Source organism: Panthera pardus, unplaced genomic scaffold (assembly GCF_024362965.1).
Source record: "Panthera pardus isolate Hobbes unplaced genomic scaffold, ASM2436296v1 HiC_scaffold_19, whole genome shotgun sequence".
NCBI classification, from domain to species: domain Eukaryota; kingdom Metazoa; phylum Chordata; class Mammalia; order Carnivora; family Felidae; genus Panthera; species Panthera pardus.
Genome location: NW_026526754.1, coordinates 24755550 through 24779998, shown reverse-complemented (window position 1 = coordinate 24779998; position 24449 = coordinate 24755550). Strand labels below are relative to the sequence as shown.

At 67.1% G+C, this 24449-nt stretch overlaps 1 protein-coding gene across 1 annotated transcript in view; it reads right to left on the bottom strand.

Moving 5' to 3' along the window:
- Nucleotides 1-1772: 1772 nt before the first annotated feature.
- Nucleotides 1773-24449, bottom strand: part of ZNF469 (zinc finger protein 469) — a 46404-nt gene continuing 23727 nt past the window's right edge. The window contains 4 exon segments of the mRNA XM_053906746.1: nt 1773-3045; nt 3047-9663; nt 9665-13345; nt 15885-15951. Coding sequence (XP_053762721.1) covers nt 1915-3045; nt 3047-9663; nt 9665-13262 — 11346 coding nt within the window. The 5' untranslated portion in view covers nt 13263-13345; nt 15885-15951 and the 3' untranslated portion in view covers nt 1773-1914.

Here is a 24449-nt window from a genome sequence, read left to right as displayed (position 1 = left end):
CCTGAGGCTCCCCCTCCTCTCCCTGCACACACTGTTGGGTGCTGCTCTGAGTGCCTCCTCGCGCCCCAGCCCAGACGGCCATCGGGGGCAGGACGAGGACGGGTGCTTGACTCTGGACGGCCCGGCCTGCTCTCTGGGCACTTGTCCTGGACACTGGGGTCTTTGACGGTTGTCCTCGGGACATGGTGGGCCCCGGGGTCTGAGTCTGCGGTGGGCTGGTGTCTCCGGCTTTGACCCTTTGTACTACCTTTGCTACCTTCCCGGGTCCCCTAAACTGAGCTGTGCTAATTACTTCCCGACACTTTATCTCTCCTGCTCTGATCCCCGAGGCCCCCAGCAGTGAAGCTTCGGAAACGCTGCTAAATGCCATGTTAACAAGCCGGAGAAGCTGGTGGGATCGCTGAGCTGTGTGTGTGTGTGTGTGGGGGGGGGGGGCGGCTCTGCAGGGCCACACAATCCTGGTGACAGGACAGAAGTGGCAGCTAAAGCCACCGAGGCAGGGGCTGGCGGGAGGACAGACAGCACAGCCAGAGGCTTTCCGTGAAAACAGTGAGGATATATTTAACAGCATGAGTGCAGAGGTCTGCACAGTACAACCTCAGAGTTGCCGTGTTATTCGTCAGCACTAAAGGCATTCTGAGTGGCACACAGCACCTTCTAGAAAGGCGATGTGGGCCCAATTTGGTCTCTTTCAAAATATCAAAATAAAAACTTTGACACACATTGCACCCCAGGTAAAAAAGGAAAAACAGAACACAAACCACGAACCTCAGAGATGCCCAAGAACAGAAGGAGGCCTCTCCTGCCCTCCTGCCCCCTTTGAAGACACGATTCCATAAACACGACATGCGCGCCGACCCCTGGGTCCTGTCAGTGCATGAGACGCCTCCCTGACCGGGCAGCGACACCACACCCCGGCCCTGAGCGTCCCACCCGGCTGCTCTCCGACCGTGACCGTGGGGCTGGAGCCTGGCGGCCTGGGGAGCCAGTGAAATACTTGTTGGGGCCGCTGGTGCTGGTGGGCCTTGGTGCAGTGCCCCGTGCCCCCCCCCCCCCCCCCCGCCGCCAGCCGGTGTCCCCGCCCATTCCCCCAGGTGAAACACACCAAGGAAGCCTGAATTCACATTACGACATGAAATAGCACCAGAAATTCAGAGTAACATTGCTGATACTTGCAGCGGAGAGCTCCTTGTGGGAGGAAGGCTCTAGAAAGGGCAGGCGCAGAGGCAGGGCGTTTGGGGAGGGAGAGCCGGCGGGAACTGGCTGGTGAGCAGCTTTCTCCACCTTCCAGATGGGAACCCAGTCCCCAGGGGTCAAGGCGCAGTGGAGACAGTGGCCAGCACCACTCTGTGGTCAGAGAAACCTGGCGTGCTCCGGCAGCCTGCTGGCTCACGAACAGCTCTCCCAGGGGGGAGAGCCCTGCCCTGGAATGTGGCTTCTAAGCATTTCCAGCAACAGCAGCAACGAGACTGAGGGGAGCCACCTGACCAGAGGCTGCCTCAGCTCACTTCCCTGCTGGATGGCATGCGGGAGGACCCTGTGAAAACCTTCCGACGAAGCGTCTGTGGCGTGCTGTGCCTTGACAGTGGGACACACAGGACAGGGCACTGCTTTCTCTTCAAGTTCTTGGTGCCGAGAAAAGATTGGTGTGGTCTCAAAGGGGCTGCAGCTGGCCCGGCCCTCACGCTCACCTTCTACCTAGAAAGGGACTGCTGTTCCCCCCCCCCCCCCCCCCAGGCCCTGCTCAGAGCATCACAGTCTCAGCCCTCTGAGCATCTGCATAAGTCAGGTGGATTAACACGTGGCCACCCACCCAACACCCTTCAAGCACTGAGGCTTGTCAGCATACACGGGAGCCCCCACTTGCTGGGTTGTTCCAAGCCCTGCTGCCAGGTACTCACTCGTGTCTATAAATTACTCTGGAGGGTCTTTCTTTAGAGGGATCTTGAAGCTGGTTAGTCTCTGCCCAAAGAGCTGGCTGAGGAGGTCATTCTGGGACTCGGCAGTCCGGCAGGCACGGGGGTTGGCAGGTTCAGCACCGTGGACAGCTCTGTCCCTCTTGGGGGGCCTGTGCAGGGGTCTCCCCTGGGCACAGGCCTTGCCCTGCCCCTCCTTGGGGCGCCTGCAGTCCCCGTGGGTGTGGCCGGGCCCCGCCTGCCGCTGTTGCTCTGAGGGCTGGGGTGGCATCGTGCCCTTCTGGCTACCGGGCCTGGCCTTGGTGGGGAGCACACGGCTGGGTGTCGCCTGCTTCCGGGGGGCCCGGGGGGGCTTGTCAGGGACCAAGTGGGCTCTCCCCAGGCTCCTCACACTTTCACTCCTGGCTGGCCCTGGGGCCCGGCCCTTCCTCTTCTTCTCACTGACCGTCCCATCCTCCCTGGGGCCCAGGCTCCCCCGGGGCCCCTGGTCACCGGCCTCCTTTGGCCCCTTGGGAGAGCCCTTGGCTGGGGCTCGAGGGGGATGCTTGTCTGGGGCGGGGCCCTGGCCCGGGCAGTTGGGCTTGGCTGGGGTGGTGGCTGTCTCACTCTGGAGCTGCCCGCTGGCCGGCTGGGGCCGGCTGCCCCCTGCCGTCTTGGTGCTGTGCCGTGGGCTCCCCACTCCCTGGGAACTGGGGCTCGGCTTGGCTTTGGCGGCGGTGGGCTTCGGCTTGTCCTCAGTGCCATGGGCCAGCTCTCGGGCTGTCGGACTGGCCACAGCCTTCTTTGGTTGCCCCGGGAACCTGGGAGCTTTGCTGGGGTTGGGCAAAACCGATCTGTCCTTTGACAAACTCCGGCAGCCCAAAGCCTTGATGGCACTGCCTTTGTGGGAGGGGCTCCCTGGACCTGCCTCAGGCAGCATGGGGCTTGTGGGCACCTGCTTCTCCTTTGGGAGCAGGGAGGGGGCTTCCGGGCCGTCTTCAGGGGCACATTTGCCGGAGGCACCGGGGGCCCTGCCTCTCCCTGAGAATGGGCCGGCAGCCCTCTTTTCCTCTCCATCTTGGCCTCTGGCCCCTGGCCGGGGCAAAGACCCCCCCAGAGGGAGAGCCTGCTGGAGAAGAGGCCCGGGGGCCGCCTGGAGAAGCCTCATCCTCGGAGCTCTCCGCGGCTCCGTCCGGCTTGTGGCCATCTTTGCCCTCTGCGGAGGCGGCCGGGAAAGGGGACAGGGCCGGGGGCAGGAGCTCCCGGAGGTCAGAGGGCAGATCGCCCCCTGTGACCGGGTGGCCCACAGGGTCTACAGGCCTCTCTGGGGTCCTGGGCTGCCCCCTGGTGGTGCCAGGAGCCGCCTCTGGGCAGGGCTGCGGCAGGGCTGGGAGCGACCCCTCGCTCCGGGTGGGGCGGCTGCCCCAGGACAGAGGCCTGTCGGCGCCGCCGGGCCCCGGAGGGCTGCTGGGCGGGGCCACCTTGCGCCGTTTGCTGGGCAGGGCGCCCTCGCGCGCCGGGGCCTTCTGCGTGGGGGCGCCGGGTCTCCGCACGCCGCGGAACGTAAAGGGCTGCTGCCCCTTCCGTAGGTGTTTGTCCATGTGCCGGTCGAACTGCTCCTTCTTGGCGAAGGTGTAGTTGCAGGAGCTGCAGACGAAGGACCGCTTGCTGATGTGCGTGACGTCGGCGCAGAGCTCGCAGGCGTAGAGCGGCGTGTGCTGCAGCTCCGGCTCCTCCCTCGCCCCGTGCGCCCCGGCCAGGTGCGCGCGCAGCTCGCGGGGCTCGGCGTAGACCCGCGGGCACTGGGGGCACAGGTAGACGCGCTGAGGGCTGTGCACCGCCAGGTGGCGCTGCAGCTTGAAGGGCTTGGGGAAGCGCTTCCCGCAGTGGTGGCAGTCTCGGGAGGGGTCTTTGCAGCCCTCGTGCACGTGCACGGACACGGCGCGGAGGAGGGGCTCGCTGTGGGGGCAGGGGGCAGGGGACAGGCTGGGGGACGTCTCGGCGGAGCCGCTCAGAGGGCCGCGGTCCGCCAAAGCCCCGGCTGGGGCCGCGGTGCCATCTTGGTCGGAATGGCTGGCGGGAACCTTGGGTTTCGCCCGCTCCCTCCGGAATTCTTTCCCCGCCCCGGTCGGCTGCCCCGACGCCCCCGCGGGGTCGCCCCGTGCCTTGCCAACGGAGCGCTTGCCCCCGCCGGGCCCGGACGCCTGTCCCATGATGCTGCCCAGGAAGCGGGTGACGGTGCCGTCCCCCTCCCAGTCCCCCAGAGACCTCCGCGCCTGCCCCTTGCGGGCGAACCGCAGGGCGTGCTCCCGCAGGTGCTCGTTGTACATCCAGACGTCGGCGACCTCCCTCAGGCACATGCCGCAGGCCCAGCGCCCCGCCTTGCCCTGCACGTGCTTCTCCTGCAGGTGCTGGCGCAGCAGGTCCCGCGAGCGGAACCTGCGCTCCACGCACATGTAGCAGGTGGGCGGCGGCGAGGGGCTGTGGGCCAGCTTGTGCAGGTCCAGCCCGCCCAGGCCGCGGAAGCGCTGGAAACACACCTTGCACTTGTAGGACGCCCTCCTGGCCTTGGCGTGCCGCTCCCTGCCTGGCGCCCCTCCTGCCGCAGCCGCACCCTCCGCCCTTTTGCTCTGCGGCCCCCGGGAGCCCGAGAAGCTGGTGCCGGGGTCGCCCGCGGGGTCTTCACGGGGCCCCAGGAAGCACAGATCTTGCACCTCCAGTTTGGCGCTGAGCATCTCAAGATCCAGGGCGTTCCCAGGAAGCTCGCCGTCATAGTGTTCTCGCTCCAGGTCCGGGGGCTCCGGGCTCGCGCCGCCTAGAGAAGAGGCCATCTCTTCGGCGGGGCCCCGCAGCTCCAGGTCTCGCCAAGCCGCTGGGACCATGTGCAGCTCGGGAATGTTCTCGGATGGGTGGTCCTCGGCGCGGCCGTGGGGCACGCCCTCCGCCAGGTCCGCCTTGGGGTCAGGCTCCAGGGCCCACAGGCTGGGGCTGGGGGCCCAGGGGTCAATGCCAGGCACTTTGCTGCTCAGGAAGCCCTCCAGGAGGAAGGACTCCGGCAGACCCGTGGCCTCGTCACCCCACGGGTCCTCGTGTGACAGGCAGAGCGAGCCTGAGTCGCTGAGGTCTGTGGGCGGGTGGGAGGAGGCCAGCGGGACGCCACCCCCCGCCTCGCCGCGGGGCTCCAGTGCCGGCGGGGTCTTTGGCTGTCTACAACGCTTCCCGTAGACGTGGGGGTTCTTCTTCCGAGTCAGGCGGCCGCCCAGAGGGAAGAGCCGAGAAAAGGAGGCCTCGTCATCAAACATGCTCAGAGGGTCCCCGAGGCCGGGGCTGGGGGCTGCAGGGGCAGCGCCCTCATGTTCCTGGAGCCTGGCCTGCGCTTTCGGGTTGAGCAAGGGGCCCTGGGGGCAGCTGCTGCTGGTGCCATCGGCAGGGGTACAGGTCTCAGGACGGCCTGGGGGACCCGAGGGGGGCTCACGCCCCTCCCCAACGCCTTGCCTCGCCCCGCCCTCAGCTGCTCTGCTGTCCCCTGTGGGCTCAGACCTGGCTGCCCACGATGACTCTTTGTAGAGATCTGACGTCCTGGTCTCCCTGGGTCCCCAGCACCCCCTTGCCAAGGCTGTCCTCTGTCCCCCCGACCCGTTCCCAGGAGGCCCCCCCTCCATCCCCCCTGGGCGGGCCATGCAATCCTGGGGTGACTTCCGTGCTGGCGTCTCCTCCTCTGTGCCCTCCACGCTCTCCATCACCCGGGGCCAGGGGGCGTCGGTGTCAGGTTCTTGGCTGCCCGGAAGCCCCGGGGAACTGGCAACGGCAGCGGATGGGTCCCAGCAGAATTTGTCTGTAATGACACCAGGAGAGACTGGAGGACCACTCCCCTCCCGGAACCTTCTTGCTCTGGGCTTCCTCGCCTTTTCCTGTGATGTCTTCTCTGGCTTGCTGGGGACGTCCGTGGGCACTCTGCCCCGCCTTTGGCCTCCCCCTTTCTCTGTCTGCTTGGGACAGGGTTCGTCCTTTACCGGCCAGTCCTGTTTCCTGGGCTCTGTAGGCCTCACGTGCACTCCTGGTTCGTCCAGGCCTGGGGGGTGTGGTTCCCGGCTAGGGGTGCAGCCTGGTGCTCCCAGAACGCTGAACCCCTCCCCGCCAGGTCCCTGGGACATCTGGGGACCCGATGCCTCTGCATAAGCCTCGGCACCCTGGTCAGGAGGCGGCCCGAGAACGTGGCTGGGGCCGCTCAGTGCCTGCCTCAGTTTCTCCTTCCCAGGTGCCCTGCGGCTTTTCTTCCCGGGGGGCTGGCATGCCTGGGGCTGGGGAGCAGGTGGGGCCGGGGGGGCCGGCTGGGAGGCAGCAGCCCTGCGCGGCCCGTGCTTCCTGGCTCTGTGGCGGCTCAGGCCTGGCCCGGAGCGGAAGGAGGCTGCACACACTTCACAGGTCACGGGCCGCTTGCCGGGGGCTCGGTCCTTCCAGTGGCCATTTTCTGTGGACACAGGCTTCTTTTTAAAGCCACGAGGCTTCGGTCTGGTGCCCTGGGGGCTGAGGGGGTCCCTCCGGGGTGTACGGTGAACATTTTTGAGGCTCTGGGGGGAGCTGGGTCTGGAGTCACTGGCTGTGCAGCCGGGAGATGGGATTCTGTCCTGGTGGAGCTCTGTGGAGGGGCGGGTCGCTGGGGGCCCCCCACTGCCAGCTCCAGATGCCGTCACAGCAGAGCAGCTGGCCCCCGCCTCGCCTTCCTGGCAGGCACAGGAATCTGGCCCAGTGGCCCCCCATGTGGAATGGTCAGCGGGCAGAGAGGTGACACCCTGGCCTTCGCTGTCGCCTGGGGGTTCCAAGGAGGGGGGTCCCGTGGGCATCCCATTGGGGCTGGTGTGGGGTGTGGCCCGCCTGCAGGGGCAGTCTGACCAGTCATCTGGGGCGGGAATGTCGGGAAGGGCAGTGACTTTCATGGTCACTCTCGGGGACATGGTCCTCACTGGGGGAGGAGGGGTGGCCGAGGCAGGAGATCTCCTTGGCTTCTCTTTTCTGGAATCCTCTAGAGGTCCTGACGTGCTGCCTTCAGGGTGGTCCTCCCCCTGGGCGGGAGTGAAGATACCGATGAAGCCAGGCTGGCCCAAGGGAGGGTCTTCTGGGGGGCTCTGGTCCCCCAGGAGGGGCTGGTGAGCCAGGCTTTCCTTGAAGCCACAGGGGCTTGTCCTCAAAGATGGGGGCACTGCTGGTGCTCGCCCGGCCCCAGCATCTGTGGCGGCTGGGGTGCAGGCTGTCCTTCGTGGAGGTGCCCCGGCAGGAGAAGAGGCTGGTGGGGGCCGCAGGCTGGGGGGATCCCTGCAGGATGGACGTGCCAGGAGCAGCCCCCTCTGCTTACCTGAAGGCGGGTCTTTCTGGGGCAGGTGTTCTGGGCCAGAGGGCATGGGGGTGGCTACGGGAGTGGGCAAGGGCAACTGGTCCCCTACAGGGGGTGCTGGGCTGGCTGCCTCCTCTGAGGTCCTGGCCCCCGGCCCAGTTTGGGCGTGGGCTGCTACCAAAGACTCTGCATCAGAGGAGGCGGGGCTTGGGGTGGCCCATGCCTCTTTTCCAAGGCCCAAGACCGCCCCATTTCCCTGGAGCTGTCCCCCTAGCTGGTCTGCGCCCCTGGCCGGCCTGGCCAGGGCAGCTACAGGATTGGCGTTGACTGTGGAGAGGTTGTCCGGCCCCACCAGGCTCCCCCGGTTATCTGGCTGCAGTCCGCTTGTTCTGCCTTGGCCCTCCGGCTTCTCAGCCTGGCCGAGTGAGTCCGGATGTCCATCAGCCTCGGGCCCCAACTGACATCCGGCCACTGCAGGGATGGCTGCCATCGGTACCTCCCCTGGGACGTCCTGGGTGGGGCTGCAGGCCATGTTCCCCCCCTGCACACTGTCCCCTTCCAGATCTGAGGGGTCACTGCACTGAGGGCTCTGGGTGTCAGTGGGTGGGGGCCCCTGTGAGCCCAGGGCATCCTCCTCCTTCCCAGCTGCTCTGGCCACCAGGAGCTGGAGTTGACGCAGGGGGCTTGTGGCTGGGTCCTGGGGCCTCCTGCCAGGGCTGGTGTTGGGCACACAGGCAGGACTTGGGGAGGCCCCCACGGGTACGAACTCCTCGTTAGCCTTAAGGCCTGGGTCCCCCACCCCAGGGAGGGGGAGGCCTGCTCCTTCTGGCCAGCCTGCTCTGCTTCCAGAGTATCCCTTGGGAGCGTCTCTGTGACTGTCACCACAGGATGGGGTGGCGCCCCAAAATGCTTCCAGCTTGGGGGGCTCTAGGCAGGGCCCTTGCACCTGTGTGCAGGGAAGGCACAGCAGGGTTTCGCTCTGGTGCATCCCGGTGGCCCCGTTATTTTTGGGAAGAAAAGGCTCACAGTTCGGGCTGTGCTTTGCTAAGCTCCTCCCGTCCAGTGGAGGTTTGAATGGCCCTCTAGAGCCGGACAGAGAGACTTCCGGGTGGAGCCCACAGTCCCCTTCTGCCGTTGGGGGGCCTGTGTCGGAGACTCTGGCTCTCTGCACTGCTTGGAAGCTGTGGTCGGCCCCACTGAGGCTCACAGGAGCCCCGGATGCCACGTCCGCACGCGCAGCAGGGGAAAGGGCAGCTTCTCCCGTGCGGGATGAGGGCCACTCCTCACGCTCGATCCTTAGCATCCTTTCCGCGGCGGCCGCTGCTGCTGCTGCCCCTTCTGGGCCTGCACTCGATTCCCCAAGACCGGTGAGCTCGGCCTCGGGCTTGGAGAAGGTGTCCCTGGAGGGCGAGGCGGCCCGGTGGGAGGGCAGAGGGGCCCCGGTGCCCGCGTGCGTCCTGCCCGAGTGCCCAGCCGCACACAGCAGCTCGGGGGTCTCGTGTGCACCTTTACTCTGCAGCTGACTTTCCAGCTCGGCGACCAGTCTTTTGATTTCAAGTTCGTCTTCAGACAGGTTGCCCATAAAAGTGACGCCACATTCGCTGATCTTGCCGGGCAGAGGCGGGGGGCTGGCAGCCTCTGTCCCTTCACCGGGGCACTTCCTGCTGAATGCCTTCTCCCCCAAGAGGTCAGGAAGGTGACCCATATGGCTGGCCAGCACGGGGGTCTCCTCCAGCAGGGACCAGCCCTTGTCGGGCAGAAACGGGGAGTATGGCGGCTCTAACTGGGGTTTCCTTGGTGGAGGGGTGGCACACACCAGGGAGGGGCGTGTGTGTCCACTTCCGGACAGGCTGCTGTAGATTGGAGGCTCAAATCTGTCCACAGGCAGCCCCGAGAAGAGGGGTGTGGACTCCAAGGTCAACGGCGGCGAATCGGCCCTGCCCGGGCCCACTCGGATCGTGTAGGTTGGATTCCTGGGTGGTTCTGGCTCGAGGGAACCGGTGTCCACAGCCTCCTGAGGAAGGTGCATGTCGCCGGCAGGCAGAGCGCCTGAAGCTAAGGGCTTGGAGTACAGGTCTTCTTGGAAACAGCCAGGCAGGTCTTTGGGTCCAAGGAACAATTTGCCGGGGGGGCTGCCGTAGGGCTGGGGTCTCTTTTTGGCAAATGGAACCCCCACGGAGTCTCCGTTAAAAGGAGCGGAGTCGCAGCCAAGATCGGGGGTCTTCAAAAACAGGACTCCAGGTTCAAGGTAGGCGGGGTCGGTGGTGTTAGCGACAGGCACCAGCAGTGGTCCCGGGGGGTAGGCAGGGGGGTCCTCTCTGTCCCGGGAGACGGGCGGCTCCGTGCACCGGGCAGTGCCCGGCAGACCGCCCGCACCTGCTGCTGGCGAGCTCCCACGGCACGCCCCGGGCGTCCTCTCTGCCGGGTTCCGGCCGCTCTGGGGCTGGGGGGCGGGGGCTTCCTCCCGCACAGGGGGCTGGAGACGAGCTTGCAACCTCCCCGGGACCTTTCGTGGCGTCCGGGGGCAGCCTCTCGGCGGTTTCAGGGCTCTTGGCGTCTTGGGGGATGTCCGGCGCTGGACGGGTCTCCTCTGGGGCCTTGGTGCCGGCAGGAGACTGCAGTAGGTGCCCGGGGCCTCCCTGCTCGGGGCCTGGGCTCCGGCAGCCCCTGTCCTTTGCGGCTTCCTGCCTCGCCACCTTCCTGGGTTTCTGCCGCCCTGGATCCTCCTTGGGGCCCGGGGTCCCAGCCACCTCCCTGTGCCTGGCGCCTCGGCGCCACCGCCGACAGCCGTGGCGGGGCCGGCCTCTGAAGCGGGAGCCCGGCGGCCGCGAGCCGTCCTCCTCCTCGGACTCCGAGGCGCACGCGAGCTCTTGGGGCCCGACGTGGGCGCTGCTGGGTGCCGGCCCCGAGGACGCCGGGGGGCAGTGCCCGCCCTGCCCCTGCCCCCTGGGGTGCTTGTTCTTCTGCAGGACGATCTTGTGGATGAGCTCCTTGCTCCAGGTACCGCCCCGCAGCCGCCTCCTCCTGCAGTCCTTCCCCGGGGAGCGCCGGAGGCGCTGGGAGCTCCTGGTCTCCACGGGCAGGGCCTGTCTGGCAGGATGGCCCTGGCTCTCCGCGGCCTGGGTTCTGAGGTCCCGGAGGCGGGGCAGGGACGGTTCGGCCCCGTGGCCTCTCCTCCTCGGCCTCGGGCGGGTGGCTCTGGGGCCCTTGCGGCTCTTGGTGGTGCCTGATGTGTCCAGCTCTTTCTGGAACAACTTAAACCGCTTCCCTCTCCCGTGCCGGCCGGCCGGGCCAGCTCCATCTGTGTCCGCAGGCGCTGGGCCCAGGGAGCGGGTTTGGGGCCTGCTGCGGGCCGGGTGGCTCCCGTTGCCTGGCCGGGGGCCCGGGGGCTCTGGTGGGGTGGCCCCGGCTGGGAGCGGGTTCTGGGCTTTACTCTCTGGCGTCGTCCCCACCCTGGTCCTGGGGGGGTGCCCAGCCCCGGGACCTCTGGGGCCAGAAGGCTCCTCGTCAGCAAAGACGTCGATGAAGCTGCTGTCGATCTCGGGGTTGTCCGACTGGTATCCCAGGCCGTTGAGTGCCTCGGTGATGAGGCTGTCCAGCTTGGCATCGTCCTCCGGGTCCAGGCCCACCGCAGGGAGCGGGAAGGGGGCGGCGGCCAGGCCGGGCAGGAAACTGGTCCTCAGGGGGTCATCTTTGCTGTCGGCCCGGACGTCCCCGCTGGCTAGGAAGGGGGCCGTCTTGGCGTGGCCGAGCAGGCCGGGGCTCCCGCTGGCTGGGGCTCTGGGGGTGGCGGGGGGCCCTGGGGGCTGCTGGTGGCCGTCCTTGGCCCTGGCCAGCAGCACGCTGCAGAACTGCCGGTGCCCCAGGAAGGCGGCCAGGCTGCCGTAGTTCTGGTCACACTGCCTGCAGGTGAGCAGGACGTCCAGCTGGTCCAGGCTGGCGCTGCTGAGGGGGAAGTGGTGGGCGGGGTAGGGGGGTGGCTCCCGGGGGAAGCCCTCCAGCCCCCCGCCGCCCCCCTCGGGGCCTGCGCCGGGGAACGGAGCCTCCTCCAGGCATTTGAAGGAGCCCTCGGCCCCCAGCCCCTCTGTGGGGAAGGGGAAGGCTCGGAGGGGCTCCGGCTGGTAGTGAATGGGGACGGTGTGGGGGCTGCTGGTCTCCCGGGCACGAGGGGGCGGGTGGAAGAAGGTGGGGGGCCCGAGCGGGCCCGGGAGCTGGCTCTCCTCCGGGCTGGGGTTGGCCGGGCTGCTGGGCAGCGGGGACAGCGACGAACAGGAACTGCTGCTGGCCGTGTTGGTGGCAGGCGAGGGCAGCGGGGACTGGCAGGGAGAGGCGCCCACCGCCCTGGGAGGGGGCAGGCCGGGCGTCGTGCGGGCTGAGGCCTGGGCCTGGGCCACCCCGAAGAACAGGGGCTGGGCTCCGGGCTCCTTCAGCCCATTGTAGGCGAACAGTCCGGGGGAGCCGCCACCGTGCCGGCTCGGGCTGTTTCTCAGGACTGCCAAGTTCTCCCCCGGCCCGGGCGTCTTGCCCGCAGCGGCGCCCAGGGCTCCCTGGCCGCCCCCCTGCCACTCCGGGGCCCCTGGGGGGAAAGGCAGCCGGCTCAGCACCTCCACTCGGTGGGGGCTGGGCCCGGCGGTTGGGAGCACCTGGGGCCAGGGCAGAGGGGGACTCTGGGGGAGGCCGAGGCGCTGGCCTAGGCTGGGCTGGCCTTCAAAGAATGCATTCCTGGCCGAGGCCGGGGGACCCAGGGGAGGTGCGGGGTAAGGGGCTGCAGCAGGGTCCCACAGCTGGGGCAGTCTGGTGGGCAGTGGCCCCGGGGCGGCCAGCTCCGCGTCCAGAGACCCTGGGCTGGAGCTCACTCCGCCGGCTCCGGGGCTCCCGTAGGCCTGCCCGGGAAAGTGCCTCTGTGGCAAAGAGTTTGGTGGCCCCCTGGGGCTCCCCAGCCCCTCGTGGGCCGAAGGCGGTCTCTCAGGGAGCGCTTTGGTCAGGCTCTTGTGCAAACTGTCCGGAAAGGTGGCTGTGCTCTCCGAGAAGGGGCCGGGGGCCGGGTGAGCAGCACCAGGTTGTGAGGGAGCACAGCCGAGGTCACCGGGGGCGTCGAGGCCGGGCTGGCCCGGGTAGCAGGGAGGGGGTTGGGGAGCCGGCTGGGTGGGCAGGGGGTAGGCCTTGCCCGTGCCCACTGCCTCCTCCGGCCACGCCCCCCGGGGCTGACGGAAGACGAACGCTAGAGCGCTCTCCGCGAACTCGGGCCCGGACGTGCCCTCGGGGAAGGGTTTTGGGCCGGCCCCACGCAGAGCCGGGAAGGGGTACTGGAAGGAGGCCACCCCGGGGCCGTCCCCTTCAGGAAAAGGCTCTGGCTTGGCAGAAGGGACCCCGAATCTAGCACCTGGGAAGCTGTTGTCGACAGTGGGAGGCCAGGCGTCCGCCCCGCCGGCCGGGAGCTCCGAGTAGGAGGCTGGCCTGTGGGGGCTGGTGCCGCTGCCCGGGGGGGCCCTGAGGGGCGGGGGCCCGGAGGTGGCGTTCGGTGAGGTATAGTTGGTGGAGGTAAAGCTGGAGGGGGTCTCCTGGAAGCACCTTTGGGAACTCAGCTCTTTTGTAGCAGCTGGGGCCTCTGCCTCTGGGGCCCCGGGGTCCTTGCCCAGCGGGCCCTCGGGAGTCTGGTCCGGGGTGGGTCTGGCCCGTGAGCCGGAGATGGTCCCCGTGTAGAGCTGCTGGGGGCTGCCGTCCGCCCTGCTGGCCTGTGCGCGGCTCCTCCCTGGAGGGGCCCGGGGGCCGCCGCCCTCCCCCGGGAGGCTGCCCAGGGACGGGGCTCTCGGGAGTGGGGCCTTGGGCTCCACCTCCCTGGCCTGCCACTTCTGGGTCTCTGGAGGCTCCCCAGCCTGGGCCCCGCAGCCTGTGGCCTTGGCGGTCCTGCTGGCTGGGACACCGTCCTCACCGGGGGGCCGGGAGGGGCCCTCCGTGCCACCGGCCACCGGGCAGGGCTGCAGGTCTCGGGTCATGGCTGCGGGCGGTGCTCTGCGGGGCTGCTCCCCCGGCATGGCCCCTCCGTCTGGGCACTGGGAGGACGTGGCGGTCCGAGGGGGGCCCTGGAGAAGACTGCTCTCATGGTCCTGAACGGGCCCTGCAAAGACAGCGCAGGGTGAGGGGGGGGCTTGGGGGCTCCGTGGAGGCTGTGGCAGCTGGGTGGGGGGACCCCGGCAGCTGCACAGAAACCCTTGCCCTCGGTGGGGGGGGCTCCACTCCAACGGCCCCTTCACAGGTGAGGGAACGGGTCCCCGCCAGACTGAGAGAGGGCCCCCTTTGTGGGGGAGAGGGTCTGAGAAGACCCTGGCAGCAGCGGGGGTGATGAGCACCCAGAGGCCTGAGATGAACCCAGCTGGGGCCAGGGGAGAGCCCAGGGAGGAGCGGGGGGTCACCCTCGCCTGCCCGGGGAGGGGCCTCGCAGCAGGAGCAGAGCGGCAGGAGACAGGAGGTGAGGCCCTGCTGGCCCAGGACAGCCTCAAGCCTCGTGCTCTGGGGACTCGCTGGTCTGTGTCCCGAGGGAGGGGCCGTGTCCAGGCTCCTCCCCGGGACTACCCCACCAAGGAGGGGGTGTTGTGCCTGCCTGGTCTCCCGGGTGGGCGTGGCTCCCGCGCGACACGTAGAGGACCGCGCCCACACCCCATCCCCGGCCGGGCAAGCCCCTCAGCCTCCCTGCACCGGCCGGCTGGTGCTGCTGCAGAGACGACATGGGCCGCTGCCCACATGCTGAACAGGCCCCTGGAGGAATGTGTGCTGTTGGTGTGGCCTGCCTGTCTGATTCTGCGGATCCTGGGCCCCGGGGACAGGGAGCTGGACACTCAGCCCGGCCCAGGCCTCGCACACAGAGGCACTCCTGGCTGGGGAAGGTCAGCCTCCACACCCTGACCTTGCAGGGATGGTTACCGGTGCCTCCCTCACCGGGCCGCCCACAGGCTCCAGGGTCTACGTGAGCTGGCACACGGGGGGCTCTCCCCGGCACCTGCACTTCCCTGGCCTCAGTGTCCCCCACTCCCCGCCCGCCCCCCGCCCCGTGCATGGGCTTCTGCGCTGCTGCCCCCGGGGCACCGCCTGAAGCCAGATGAGAACTGGGCTCGGTTGGCCCCTCCAGGCTGCAGCAGTACCTGGGGGCAGTGTTACCTGGGGATCCTGTGTGGGTTTTTAAGGGGCAGTGGAAGCCGCTGGCCCCCACAGCCCCACCTACCCTCGGGGGGCGCCACAGCCTCTGGGCACACTTGTGAGTCTGGACGTCAGCATCCCCCAGGTCTGCTCTGAGGGCTCCCTGTCGGGGCCTCTGGGGAGGTAGGTGGAATTATTACTCAAGATTCCACCATCCCCGTGGAGGGACTGTCCCCGACTGTCCCAGCCCGTCCCTCTGCCAGCAGGCTTGGCCGCATGGCTCGACGTGGTCGCTAGACGTGAGCAGCAGTGACTCTGTCCTGTCTCTGTGAGGGCTGAGGTCACGAGCTGTGGCCGGCTCCTTGGCCATCTTGTGGCCTCAAAGGGAGCCTTCCAGAGGGGGTGGCATTGGCTCCGGTGGCCTAGATGGCCAGCCTCGGGGCACCAGGATGGAGAGGGCACCCGGGAGAGGGACTGTGGGCACAGGCAGGTGCAGCGCAGCTTGGGGACCCTCGGAAGGGCTTCTGTGTCCTGGGAACAGACTGGGGGAGCTGGGTCAGGTCCCAGAGGACAGCGTGGCCCCTGCGGGCCGTGAAGAGGGGCCTGCGAGTGAGGAGATGGCAGGGCTGCGGCCAGGAGCTCGAGCGAGGGCGGCCCTGCCTCCCCGTGCACCCTGCCCCGGGCCAGCGCACCCCTTCAGGTGCCCCCTTGCCGTCGCCTACAGGGACGCCCGATAACCAGAGCCTGTCTGCCATTTCGAGTGTGGCGACTCAGTGTGAGTCGGGCGGCGCTGAACCCGCTGGGGGCTGGTGTCTGCCCCCACTAAGAGCGAAGAGGACTCTGGCCTGTGGGACCCCCCCCCCCCCGAACTTCGCAGGCAGCCTAAGGAGGCAGGGGCCAGGACCACCCAGACCCAGGCGGGGCATAGATGGGCAAGGGCCCCCGACCTCTCCATGGCTTCCAGAACTTTCCAGCAGGTTGCAGGTCAGGCCGGAGCGGCGTCAGACGCCACGAAGGCCCCACAGATCCGGGCTCCAAGCTGTGCCCAGTGGGTGGGGTGAGCGGGCGGTGGGGGGTTGGGGCCAGTGGCCCTGGCCTAGATCCCCTGCCCCATGGTGACATGTCGTCCGGCCTTGGGCTCTTGACCTGTGACCTGGGAATACCGGCACCGGTGCATTTTCCTGCTCAAAACCGTGACTGCCCCATCACTGGCTCGAGGGAGACGCCGTGAGGAGATCACAGAAGGAGGGCCCTGGCGTGCTGGGTGCCGCGGAGGATGTCAGCACCCAGACAGACCTGCTGTCTGCACCCCTCCCGGGCCCGGGGCTGCGGTTCGAGGCCGTGGGCCAGCCCCTGACAGCAGGCTCCAGGAGCAAGTGTCCCGGGGAGGCAGCTGGCCGCCCCAGTGACCGCAGCGCGGGGGGGCTGGAGGGAGACGCTGGGTGTGGGGGGTGGGCCGGGGCCGGGGACAGGGCATCTCCGGCCGCCTCTGGGACAGCCTCCAGCTGTCCTCAGCTACATACCTGGGGAGTGGGGCCCTCAGCTGGGTCGCCGCACAGGTCAATTTCCTGAGGAATGAGGATTTCTTGGCTGCGAGAGAAGGGAAAGAGGGTCAGAATCCGTGCGGCGCTTGGCTGGGGCCGAGAGCCCCCGGAGGAGCCGGCTGCAGGGAGCCGCTCCAGGTAGGGGCCCCCCGGTGCCGCAGGGCGTCAGGAAGCTGCCCCGGGGCCCGCAGGGAGATGGGGTGAGCTTGAGGGGGCCGTTCGGCCCGGGCCGGGGGTCCCTGCAGCGCTGGTGGGGGCGGGGAGTCGACTGCTTTCCCTACAGGTGGGATGATTATTTTACATTTCTTTCCGTTAGGAAACGTGTGCGTAGCTGACGCGTTCGTGTGGCTCCCAAACCCCAGGCAACGTGAGAAGCCTCGCGCCCTACCCCGGCCCCACGGACCCTCCGTCCCGGTCCTGCTGGGGCAGCACTCGGGGCAGATTCTGGTGTTTCTTTCCAGAGTTTCTTGATGTAAATACCAGCCACTATGGGTAAGCGTCCACATCTCCCTCCCTCCTTCAACACGAGATAGTCGGCCACCCTCACTGTTCCCTGCCTTTCTTCTGGCATTTCGCAGCGTCTCTTGGAGACCATCCCCAGGACTCCACAAAGAGATTCCTGTCTGTCTGTCTGCCGGCTCATCTCTCCACCACACTCGGCTACGGAACATTCCGCAGGATGGACGGACGGCCTCCACAAATAGCAGGGTGACACGGACACTTGCAGGTGAGGCCCGCAGGGTACTAAGAAGAGATGGGGGGGGGGGTGCAAAGGGCAAGTGCATTTGTGATTTGGAGAGGGACTGTCAAGCCAGTCCCCATGGTGGTCACAGAATTTGGCCACAGATGCTTTGAGTTCCCTCCCTCCAAGCGGTATAGCCCAATTCGCTCCCCGTCTACACGGGCTGGACTTGGTGGCTCCCTAATGGGCAGGATATGGGGGTAGGGAGGGTGTTTGGCTTTAGAAAAGGTCACACGAGGCACTGTGGCTTCTGCCTGCTCTGCCAGTCACCCACTTGGGGGCCACTGGCCGCCATGTTGCAGGAACTCAGGAGCCCTGTGGGCAGGCCCACGAGCGAGGCACCGAGGCCTCCCGTCTGCGGCCGCGGGAACAGCCACCCTGGTGGTGGTTCCTCCAGCCTCGGTCGGGCCTCCAGATGAGCCGGCAGCCCCTGCTGACCTTCGGGGCCACCAGTCGGGGAGGCCCCGAGCCAGGCCGCCCGGCTGAGATGCGCCCACATGCCTGACCCCCAGAGGCTGTGACAGGTCCCCGGATGCTGTGACAGGTGACAGACTTTTTTCCTTTCAGCTGCCATTTGTCACACAGTAACGGACAACTCATCTCCCCGCCTGCGAGTCTTGAATTCCTCCCAAGATCCCAGGCTTTGATCGGAGCCCTGCGCCCACACAGGGGTGCGCCCTTCCCCAGGGGCGGGCAGGCTGAGGCCCGCTGACTCCACCCGGAGCTCCCGCTATGCCTTCCCGCTACGCCCACGTGAATCACCACGAGCTGATTCACGGCTCCGCCTCGCGGAGTTCAGCGGGAAAGTCAACTACAGATGGGGAAACTGAGGCTCAGAAGGTGGTGGGACCTGTCCGTCATGCAGTGAGGCATGGGGTTGAGAAGCAGGCCTGCTTGAGATCGTGCTCCCGAGCTGGACACAGTGGCTGTGTCCCGTGGCCCAGCCACCCCTTCCCACCCCTGGGGATGCGGAGCCTGTGGGCAGAGCTCAGCCACCCCATCACCCTGTTTGCTTGGTCCCGGGAAGGTGGCTGTCTGCAGGACCCCATGACACTCTATGCCCACTGCACCTCCAGGGGCTGGAGGACCCGTCTCCGGGGCTTAGACTGTGGGGTGGGGGCGGGGGCGGGGCAGCGTGTGCCCAGGGTCTCGGGTTCCCGGCCCAGCCCAGGCTCTTGGCAAAGCCCCCAGTGCGCATCGGTGTGGGTTTCAGAGGGCCTGGGGCCCCTTTGAAGTCGGGAGATCCAATCCCTCGGATCCCAGGCCACCCCAGGGAACCCCCAGGAGTGTGGGTAACTCCCTTCCCCTCAGAAACACTACCTGGCCGTTCTCGCCCTGGGTAACTCAAGACTGTGGTCGTGCTGGCTGGCTCTGGCCGGGGTGTGGGACAGCAGCTCCTCGTGAGAGGTGGTCCCGCCACAGGCCTGGACCCCTACCCTCCCGGTGCCCCCCATGACCCCTCGACCCCTGCACGGCGTCTGGCCTCTGCTCCTCCTCCTTCCCCTCCCCTTTCAACCTGCCCTGTTTCGCTGTGGCCTCTCTGATCCTGAGAATCCCCGCCTGGGAGGCCCCCTACTTCTCTCCCTTCTTCCTGATTCCCACCCACTTTCAGGGAGACAGCGCAGGATGGGGTCCGCCCGAGCCTGTAATTTAGGGACTGTCAGAGTCCTGACCTCCAGGGGTCGTTGTGGAGGAGCGAAGGGAGCAGCACGCCCACCCAGACCTTTCGAGCAGACCAGCACACGGCAAGCACCTGCTGGGTGTTTGCTCTTCCCGGGTCCTCCTGTCCACCTCTTCCCAGAAGCCCTCCTGGTGGCGTGTATCTCCCCCGTGAGATATGGCAGTTACTGATGACCCCCTCAGCTGTCAGGGCGGGACGTGTGCTCCCACACTGGCCCCTCTGCTCGCGGGATGCATGCGGGAGGGACTGTGCCCCCGACCTCCATGCGTGACCCTGGGCCTCCTGGCCTGTTTCGCCAGCTGTACACGCCCACCCCCCTCCATCTTCCATGACTGGTGACACGACACCCGGGGTCCTGAGCCGGCAGCGAGGCTCCGCCCCTTGCCCTGTGGCCCAGACGTCAGTGGATTCAGCTTCTCGGAGAAAGACGGGAGACACCTGAAGAGACACGGGAGAGATGCATCTGTCCTTTTGTCCCCTCGTCCTGGCTGTCAGGGGCAGCGCGGTGGCATGGGGGTGGGGGGGTTGGGAGTGATGAGGGGGAGGGTGGGGCCGTGCCCTAGGGTGGGCCCCAAGCCCGGCCCCCACCCTGAACGTTCCAGAACCAACGCGGGTGGCGCCGCGCCCCGCGAGGGGGCAGCCATGGTTTCAAGGGCTGCTAGCTTTCCTTCCGGCTCCTGTCCTCCCCACGGAGCCCCGGGGCGCATGAGACGCTGGCCCTGCTCCTTCCCTCACGTGGTCTCCCCGGCCGCCCTACCAGGCGGTCTCCTCCCCTTACAGAGGGGAAACTGAGGCACAAGAGGGGAGCGGGTGAGGGGGGCAGGCGCGGGTGTGACACGTGCGGCAATAGTGGCAAGGGCAAGCGGCAGGAGCCGGGTCTCGTGAGGGCGGCGACACCCACGGCCAAGCGTGGCCAGGCCTGGGGATCGGGGCTCCAGGCTGGGAGGCCCCTCTGACTGCGGGTTCCCTGCTCTGCGCCTGGCTGCCCGGCCCGGCCTCTGGCCACCGGCCCTGCCTCCCCGGGTGCGCAGCACTCCTGGCCTGTGGCCTGGCCCCCTCCTCTGGCCTGCCCCGCTGGGGCGTGCTGGGCGGGGCCAGGGGTTGCTGGGCGGGGCCAGAGGGGCAGGTGCCAGCTCTGCTGGGCGGGGCTTGCGGCCCCAGGTCCTCCCGTAGGAGCGCGGCCGGGCAAAGGGAGAGGAGCACAGCCCTGCCTGCGCCCACCAGCCCCCCGCGCAGAGGCCCCTTCTGGCCAGACACCACCGCCCCAGCGCCCTCCGTGGCCACGGCGCCCCCCACGCCCTTGGTGCGCCCCCACGCCCATCCCAGCCCCCTTCCCCGCCCCCCGAGCAGCCAGGCGCGCCTCGAGGCCCGGGGGCAGCTCAGTAGAGCCGCCACAAGCCATACAGGGGCTTCCGGTCACCACCCGGGCTCTGGGCGCCGCAGTGTGGCTCCTTGTGACATTCCTTCTACAAATGCTCTCTTTTCCTTTTCCTTCAAACGCCGCCGCTTCGCTTAAAAAACTATCTGTTACCCGAGCGCTCAGATAAACCCGTGCAGGTGGAATTATATCTGCGATATGGCCCGAGGGTACGTTTAAGAATACTGCGCCAATTATCAGCTGCATTTATCTTAATTACTTTGGGGAAAGTGGAGGCAGGCGTTGCGAGGGGCCGGGAAGCTGTTTGTCTGCCCTTATCGGGTGCATATTTGAGATCCTTTAACAGGAAGGAGATAAGAGGAGCTCGTGGGGAGAAGATGATGTCTTCGAAAATGACAGGGAGGGGGCTGGTGGGGACTCCTGCTTAAGGACAGGCCCGTCTCCCCCGTCCCTTTGTTCCGCAGAGACCCTCGCTGGGGTGTGGAAACACTCCTGGAGGCAGCTCTCCACTTCCCAGACTGCAGGGGTCAGCGGCCGCAGGCCAGACAGAGCCGCCCTCCCCCACCCCCAGCCGCCTGGAGGGGACAGCACACACCGGCCTCCGGCCAGGGCAGCAGACCTGATCCCCAGCGACGTGGGCGCTGGGGGTCCCAAGCAGGGGCTGGCAGGGTCCGACCGACGCGTCACAGGGTTGTGCCGGCCAGACAGGAGGAGACGTAGCCGGCTGTCGTGTCCAGCCCTGCCCCAGGGGACGCTCCCTGAGCCTGAGCGGCCTGGTCTGGCACATCCCGATGGTCCGTGCGGTCTGGAACACGCTTGCCGGCCCAGCTAACCGCCTGGCGTTAGGAAAGCCAGCAGAAATCAAAGGCGGGAGTCCTGGCCCGGTCACCACCCCTGCCGGGGGGCTGTTCCCAGTGTGTGCACTGATTGGTGCCCTCCGGAACCCTGGGCACCAGCAGCCCGGGGCGGCACAGGCCTGGCTCTCTAGAGACCTCGGAGCCCTCCCCTGCAGGACGGGAGTGGCCACACCATCCCACACAGGCTGAGCGGGGAAGTGCCACGAAGGGAGGTCGGGGAATCGAAAGCAAGGGAGCTGCGAAGTCCTTTGGAGGACCCCAACATGCTGGGGACCCAGGCGGGAAACTCAGTGTGGCTCCTGTGCCCTCATGCTCCCAGCCCTGGGTCCAGGGGACACTGCACCGCCTGGATCTTCCTGCCCCGCCGCCCTCTGCCCTCACCCCCCGCCCTCCCTGGCACCTACTTGCCCTTTGCCAGCCTCCGCATCGCTGCACGTCGGGGAGCCCCTGCCTCGGTGCCCACGTGGCCAATCCCTTCCCTTCTCTCCTCCCCGGGGTCTAGCTCCATTGCCGACTCCTCCAGGAATCCTCCCCGACCACCAAGCTAGCACGGCCACCGTCCGAGGTCACTCTCTGGCCCTCTGGGGTTACTGCGGCACTGCCCCCACCTCCGCTGCAGGCGGCACGAGGGAGGGCCCAGCTGCCCTGCCCGGCCACGCTGGCTCAGGCCCCACTCTCCACTGCTTCCTGCCCAGGGTCCAGCACAGGCTGGAGGGAGAGGACCTGGCTGTGCCCAGCCCTGCTGCTAACCTCCCTGGGAGCCTCGGGCAAGCTCTGCAGTCCTCGGCTCATCCCTCTGTGAGATGGGCCAGATACCCCTCTCTGCACACACACGCCCACACTTGTGCACACTCACAAGCATGTACGCACATACAGGCTTATGCAAACACGCACAAACGCCCACACATGTGCACACTTACGGGCACGTACACACTTACAGGTTTATGCAAACATGCACACACGAACCCATGCACACACACGTACCCGTATGCCCTCACCAAGGCTGTGGAGGGGCCGCAGGCTCTTAGACCCTGGACCCTGTTTCTCTGGGAGGGGCTGGCAGGCAGGAGGGGCCGCGCTGGGGGGTGGGGGGCAGCATCCGGGGCCTCTCCATCTCTGCCTTGGCACCTGAGTGCAGGAATGCCTGGTGGCAAGGCCAACACTCAGTGTCGGGAGCGTGTCCTACACTCTAAACGTGAACGCTGTGCCAAGCTGAGCCCCAGCACAGGCTGGCTGCCCCGTGACCTATTCCTCGGGCAGTTCCCTGGCTAGAGGGACTAGGGACCTTTTGGGGCCCTCCCTGTCAGGGTCTGACATGCAGGGGTCACAGTGGGACTCAGCGGCCCCAGGAAACTCCCAGCCAAGTTGGGGGTGAATGAAGCAAGTGCCCACTGTCCCCAAGCGCAGAGGCAGCTCGGCCGGGGCGGGCTGGGCAGGAGGTGGAGGGCGGTGGGTTTTTGGACGTGCTAATGGCCAGCGTCAGAACTCCAGGGATCCAGGGAACCCACTTCTAAAACTAAAGCGGGCAAGGCGTCTTCGATTGGCCTGGTGAGCAACTTGGACTCGGAATTCTAGAACAAGGATGGTTGGGGGCACCTAGTTTAGTGTGCTCACTTCACAAATGGGAGCTGCAGCTCAGAGAGGGTGCTGGCTTGCTCAAGGCCACACAGCAGCAGAGCCTGGGCTCCGGGAGCCAAGGGCTTCGAGCTCCGGGCAAGGGCAGCACTCCAGCGATGCTTGAGGCAGCTGTGGGCGGGAGCAGGGAGCTGGGAGCTGGGGTCTCCACCCCCGGCCCTCCAGAGAAGGGAAGAGACACTGCTCTGAGTGCCGGTCTGGAGCAGCTGGTCTGGAGAAGGACTGGGGCCACCCAGCTTGATAAGCGTCATCCCCGCCGGCCAGGCGGGGAATAGCGAGCGGCAAGAGTGACGTGGGGAGGGACCTGGGAGGTGTAGGTGGCCGGCCTCGTCCCGGCGCCCCCAGTCCCCAGGGTGGACCCTGCCCCCAATATGCTTGCAGACCTGAGGTCTCCTTGGGCCCTGCTGGAGCAGACAGCCCCTCTCAGAGACCTGGCCCTCTGTCCTTCTCAAGACCCCCCGTCACGGCATCGGCCGGCCTCGGTCCCCTGGGCTCAGGGTCTTCCCAGAGCTTCCCATGGCTCTGATTTCTGGGGAAGGACTCCCATCATCCCTCCCCCTAGACGTCCCATTACCACGTGACCGTTCGCGATCAAAATCAGTTATTTGTCATTACTTTCGCCACCCAGCACGAAGCCCTGAGTACACTCTGTCAGGACAGCGGTGGCCCTGTCCGCAGGGGCTCTTTCAGCCGCCCTCCACGCCCTCAGGGAGGGAGGTCTCCAGACCTTTGCCGCCAAGGCTGGGCGGGGGGCCAGTGCCTGGAGGCAGAATCTGGGGCTCACCTAGACCCCCTGGCGCTGCGGCCCAGGGCACGCTTCAGGAAACTTGCAAGCTGTCACCCTGTGACCCTGACCGTGGCACGTGTCGGCGCAGAGGTCAGGTCCCGGCAACAGGGAGGGCAGAGCCAGCCACGGACCCTGGAACTCCTGCTACTCCAGACCTTGGGATGATGTGCCTGGGGCCAGTCTTCCCTGCCTCCGGGCGGCCCGGGGAAGCAGCTTTAGACCCATTTCCCAGGTAAGGAAGCCGAGAAGTGAGTTGGCAGACAGCTATAGGGCTCCCGCTCTGTGCCCCGAGACCCCCAGGGAAGGCCAGGAAACCTTCTGACTTTTGGAAACTGAGTTTATCTTGTGCTGAGCGAGGCCTCCACGTGAGTCCCCTTCCCCCCCTTGGTGGGGACGTGGGGACGGCAGGGTTTAATGAGCTGTCTCCTGAGGGACAAGGTGAATGAGCTTCCTTGGAGACCCCGTGGCTGTGCTAATCACTCCTCCGTCAGGTTCAGGATCCTATCAGCCTCCTTTTTCAATTAAAAGCGATTATAACTTCACTTCCCAAGGATGGACAGATTAGTGCAACACTGGTGGGCAGCCGGGCGGGGGCGGGGTCCTCCGCGCTCAGGGCTCTGCGGAGTCAGGACAGGCCTGCGGGAGGAGGCGGGCACTAAGGGTGGAGGGAGGGCTGACGGGCCAGGCCCTCCCCCCAGGGAGGCGCCTGTCGCATGCTGGGCTCAGGGGCCACACGTGCAGGAAGCAAGCACCCAATCCCGGTTTACAGATGAGCAAACCGAGGCTAGGAGTATAGGGGACGGGCTCGGGGTCACAGGGCTCCCGCGTGGTAGGCTGGGGCTGTATTACGCACAGGGGCCTGACCAGCTGACCACTGCAGGAGGGTCCTGGGGATGTGGCCTGGGATGGGGGGTGGGGAAAGGGGGGGAGAGGGGGTCATTTGGTTCCATACCTGCTGGACTCCCACCCCTTCCCTGCTCCCTGCCTCTGGGGCCTGGCCTGGGGCGTGTCCTGCTGAGGTCTGTGGAGGGGGCGGGGCTCTCTGGTGGTGGGTGGGCCTTGAAGGCCAAGGGCTGGGGTGGGTGGACCTGCCCTGTCTGGGCCCGGGGTGGGGGATGTGCCGAGGGGCTAACTGCCTTGTCAGCCCTCTCAGGCCTAGAGGTGGTGCTGTCATCCTCCCTGTGGCTCAGATGAGAAACAGAGGCCCTGAGAGGGAAAGTGACTGTTTCAAGGCCCCAGGGCTGGAAGCCACGGGGGGGATGGGCACTTCCTTCCTCGTCAGCAGCTTGGGGCAGTGACCTTCCTGACCTTCCAGCTAGTGATCCCTGCCAGGCTGCCTGGGGTCCCGGGCCAGCCCCCTTGCTGTCCTCTGGCCACGTGGTCTCGGCCAGTCTCCAGGCAGCTACAGAGGGCCTGGCCATGCTATCCTGGGGCCCTGAATGGCTGACCGCTCCGATCTGAGCA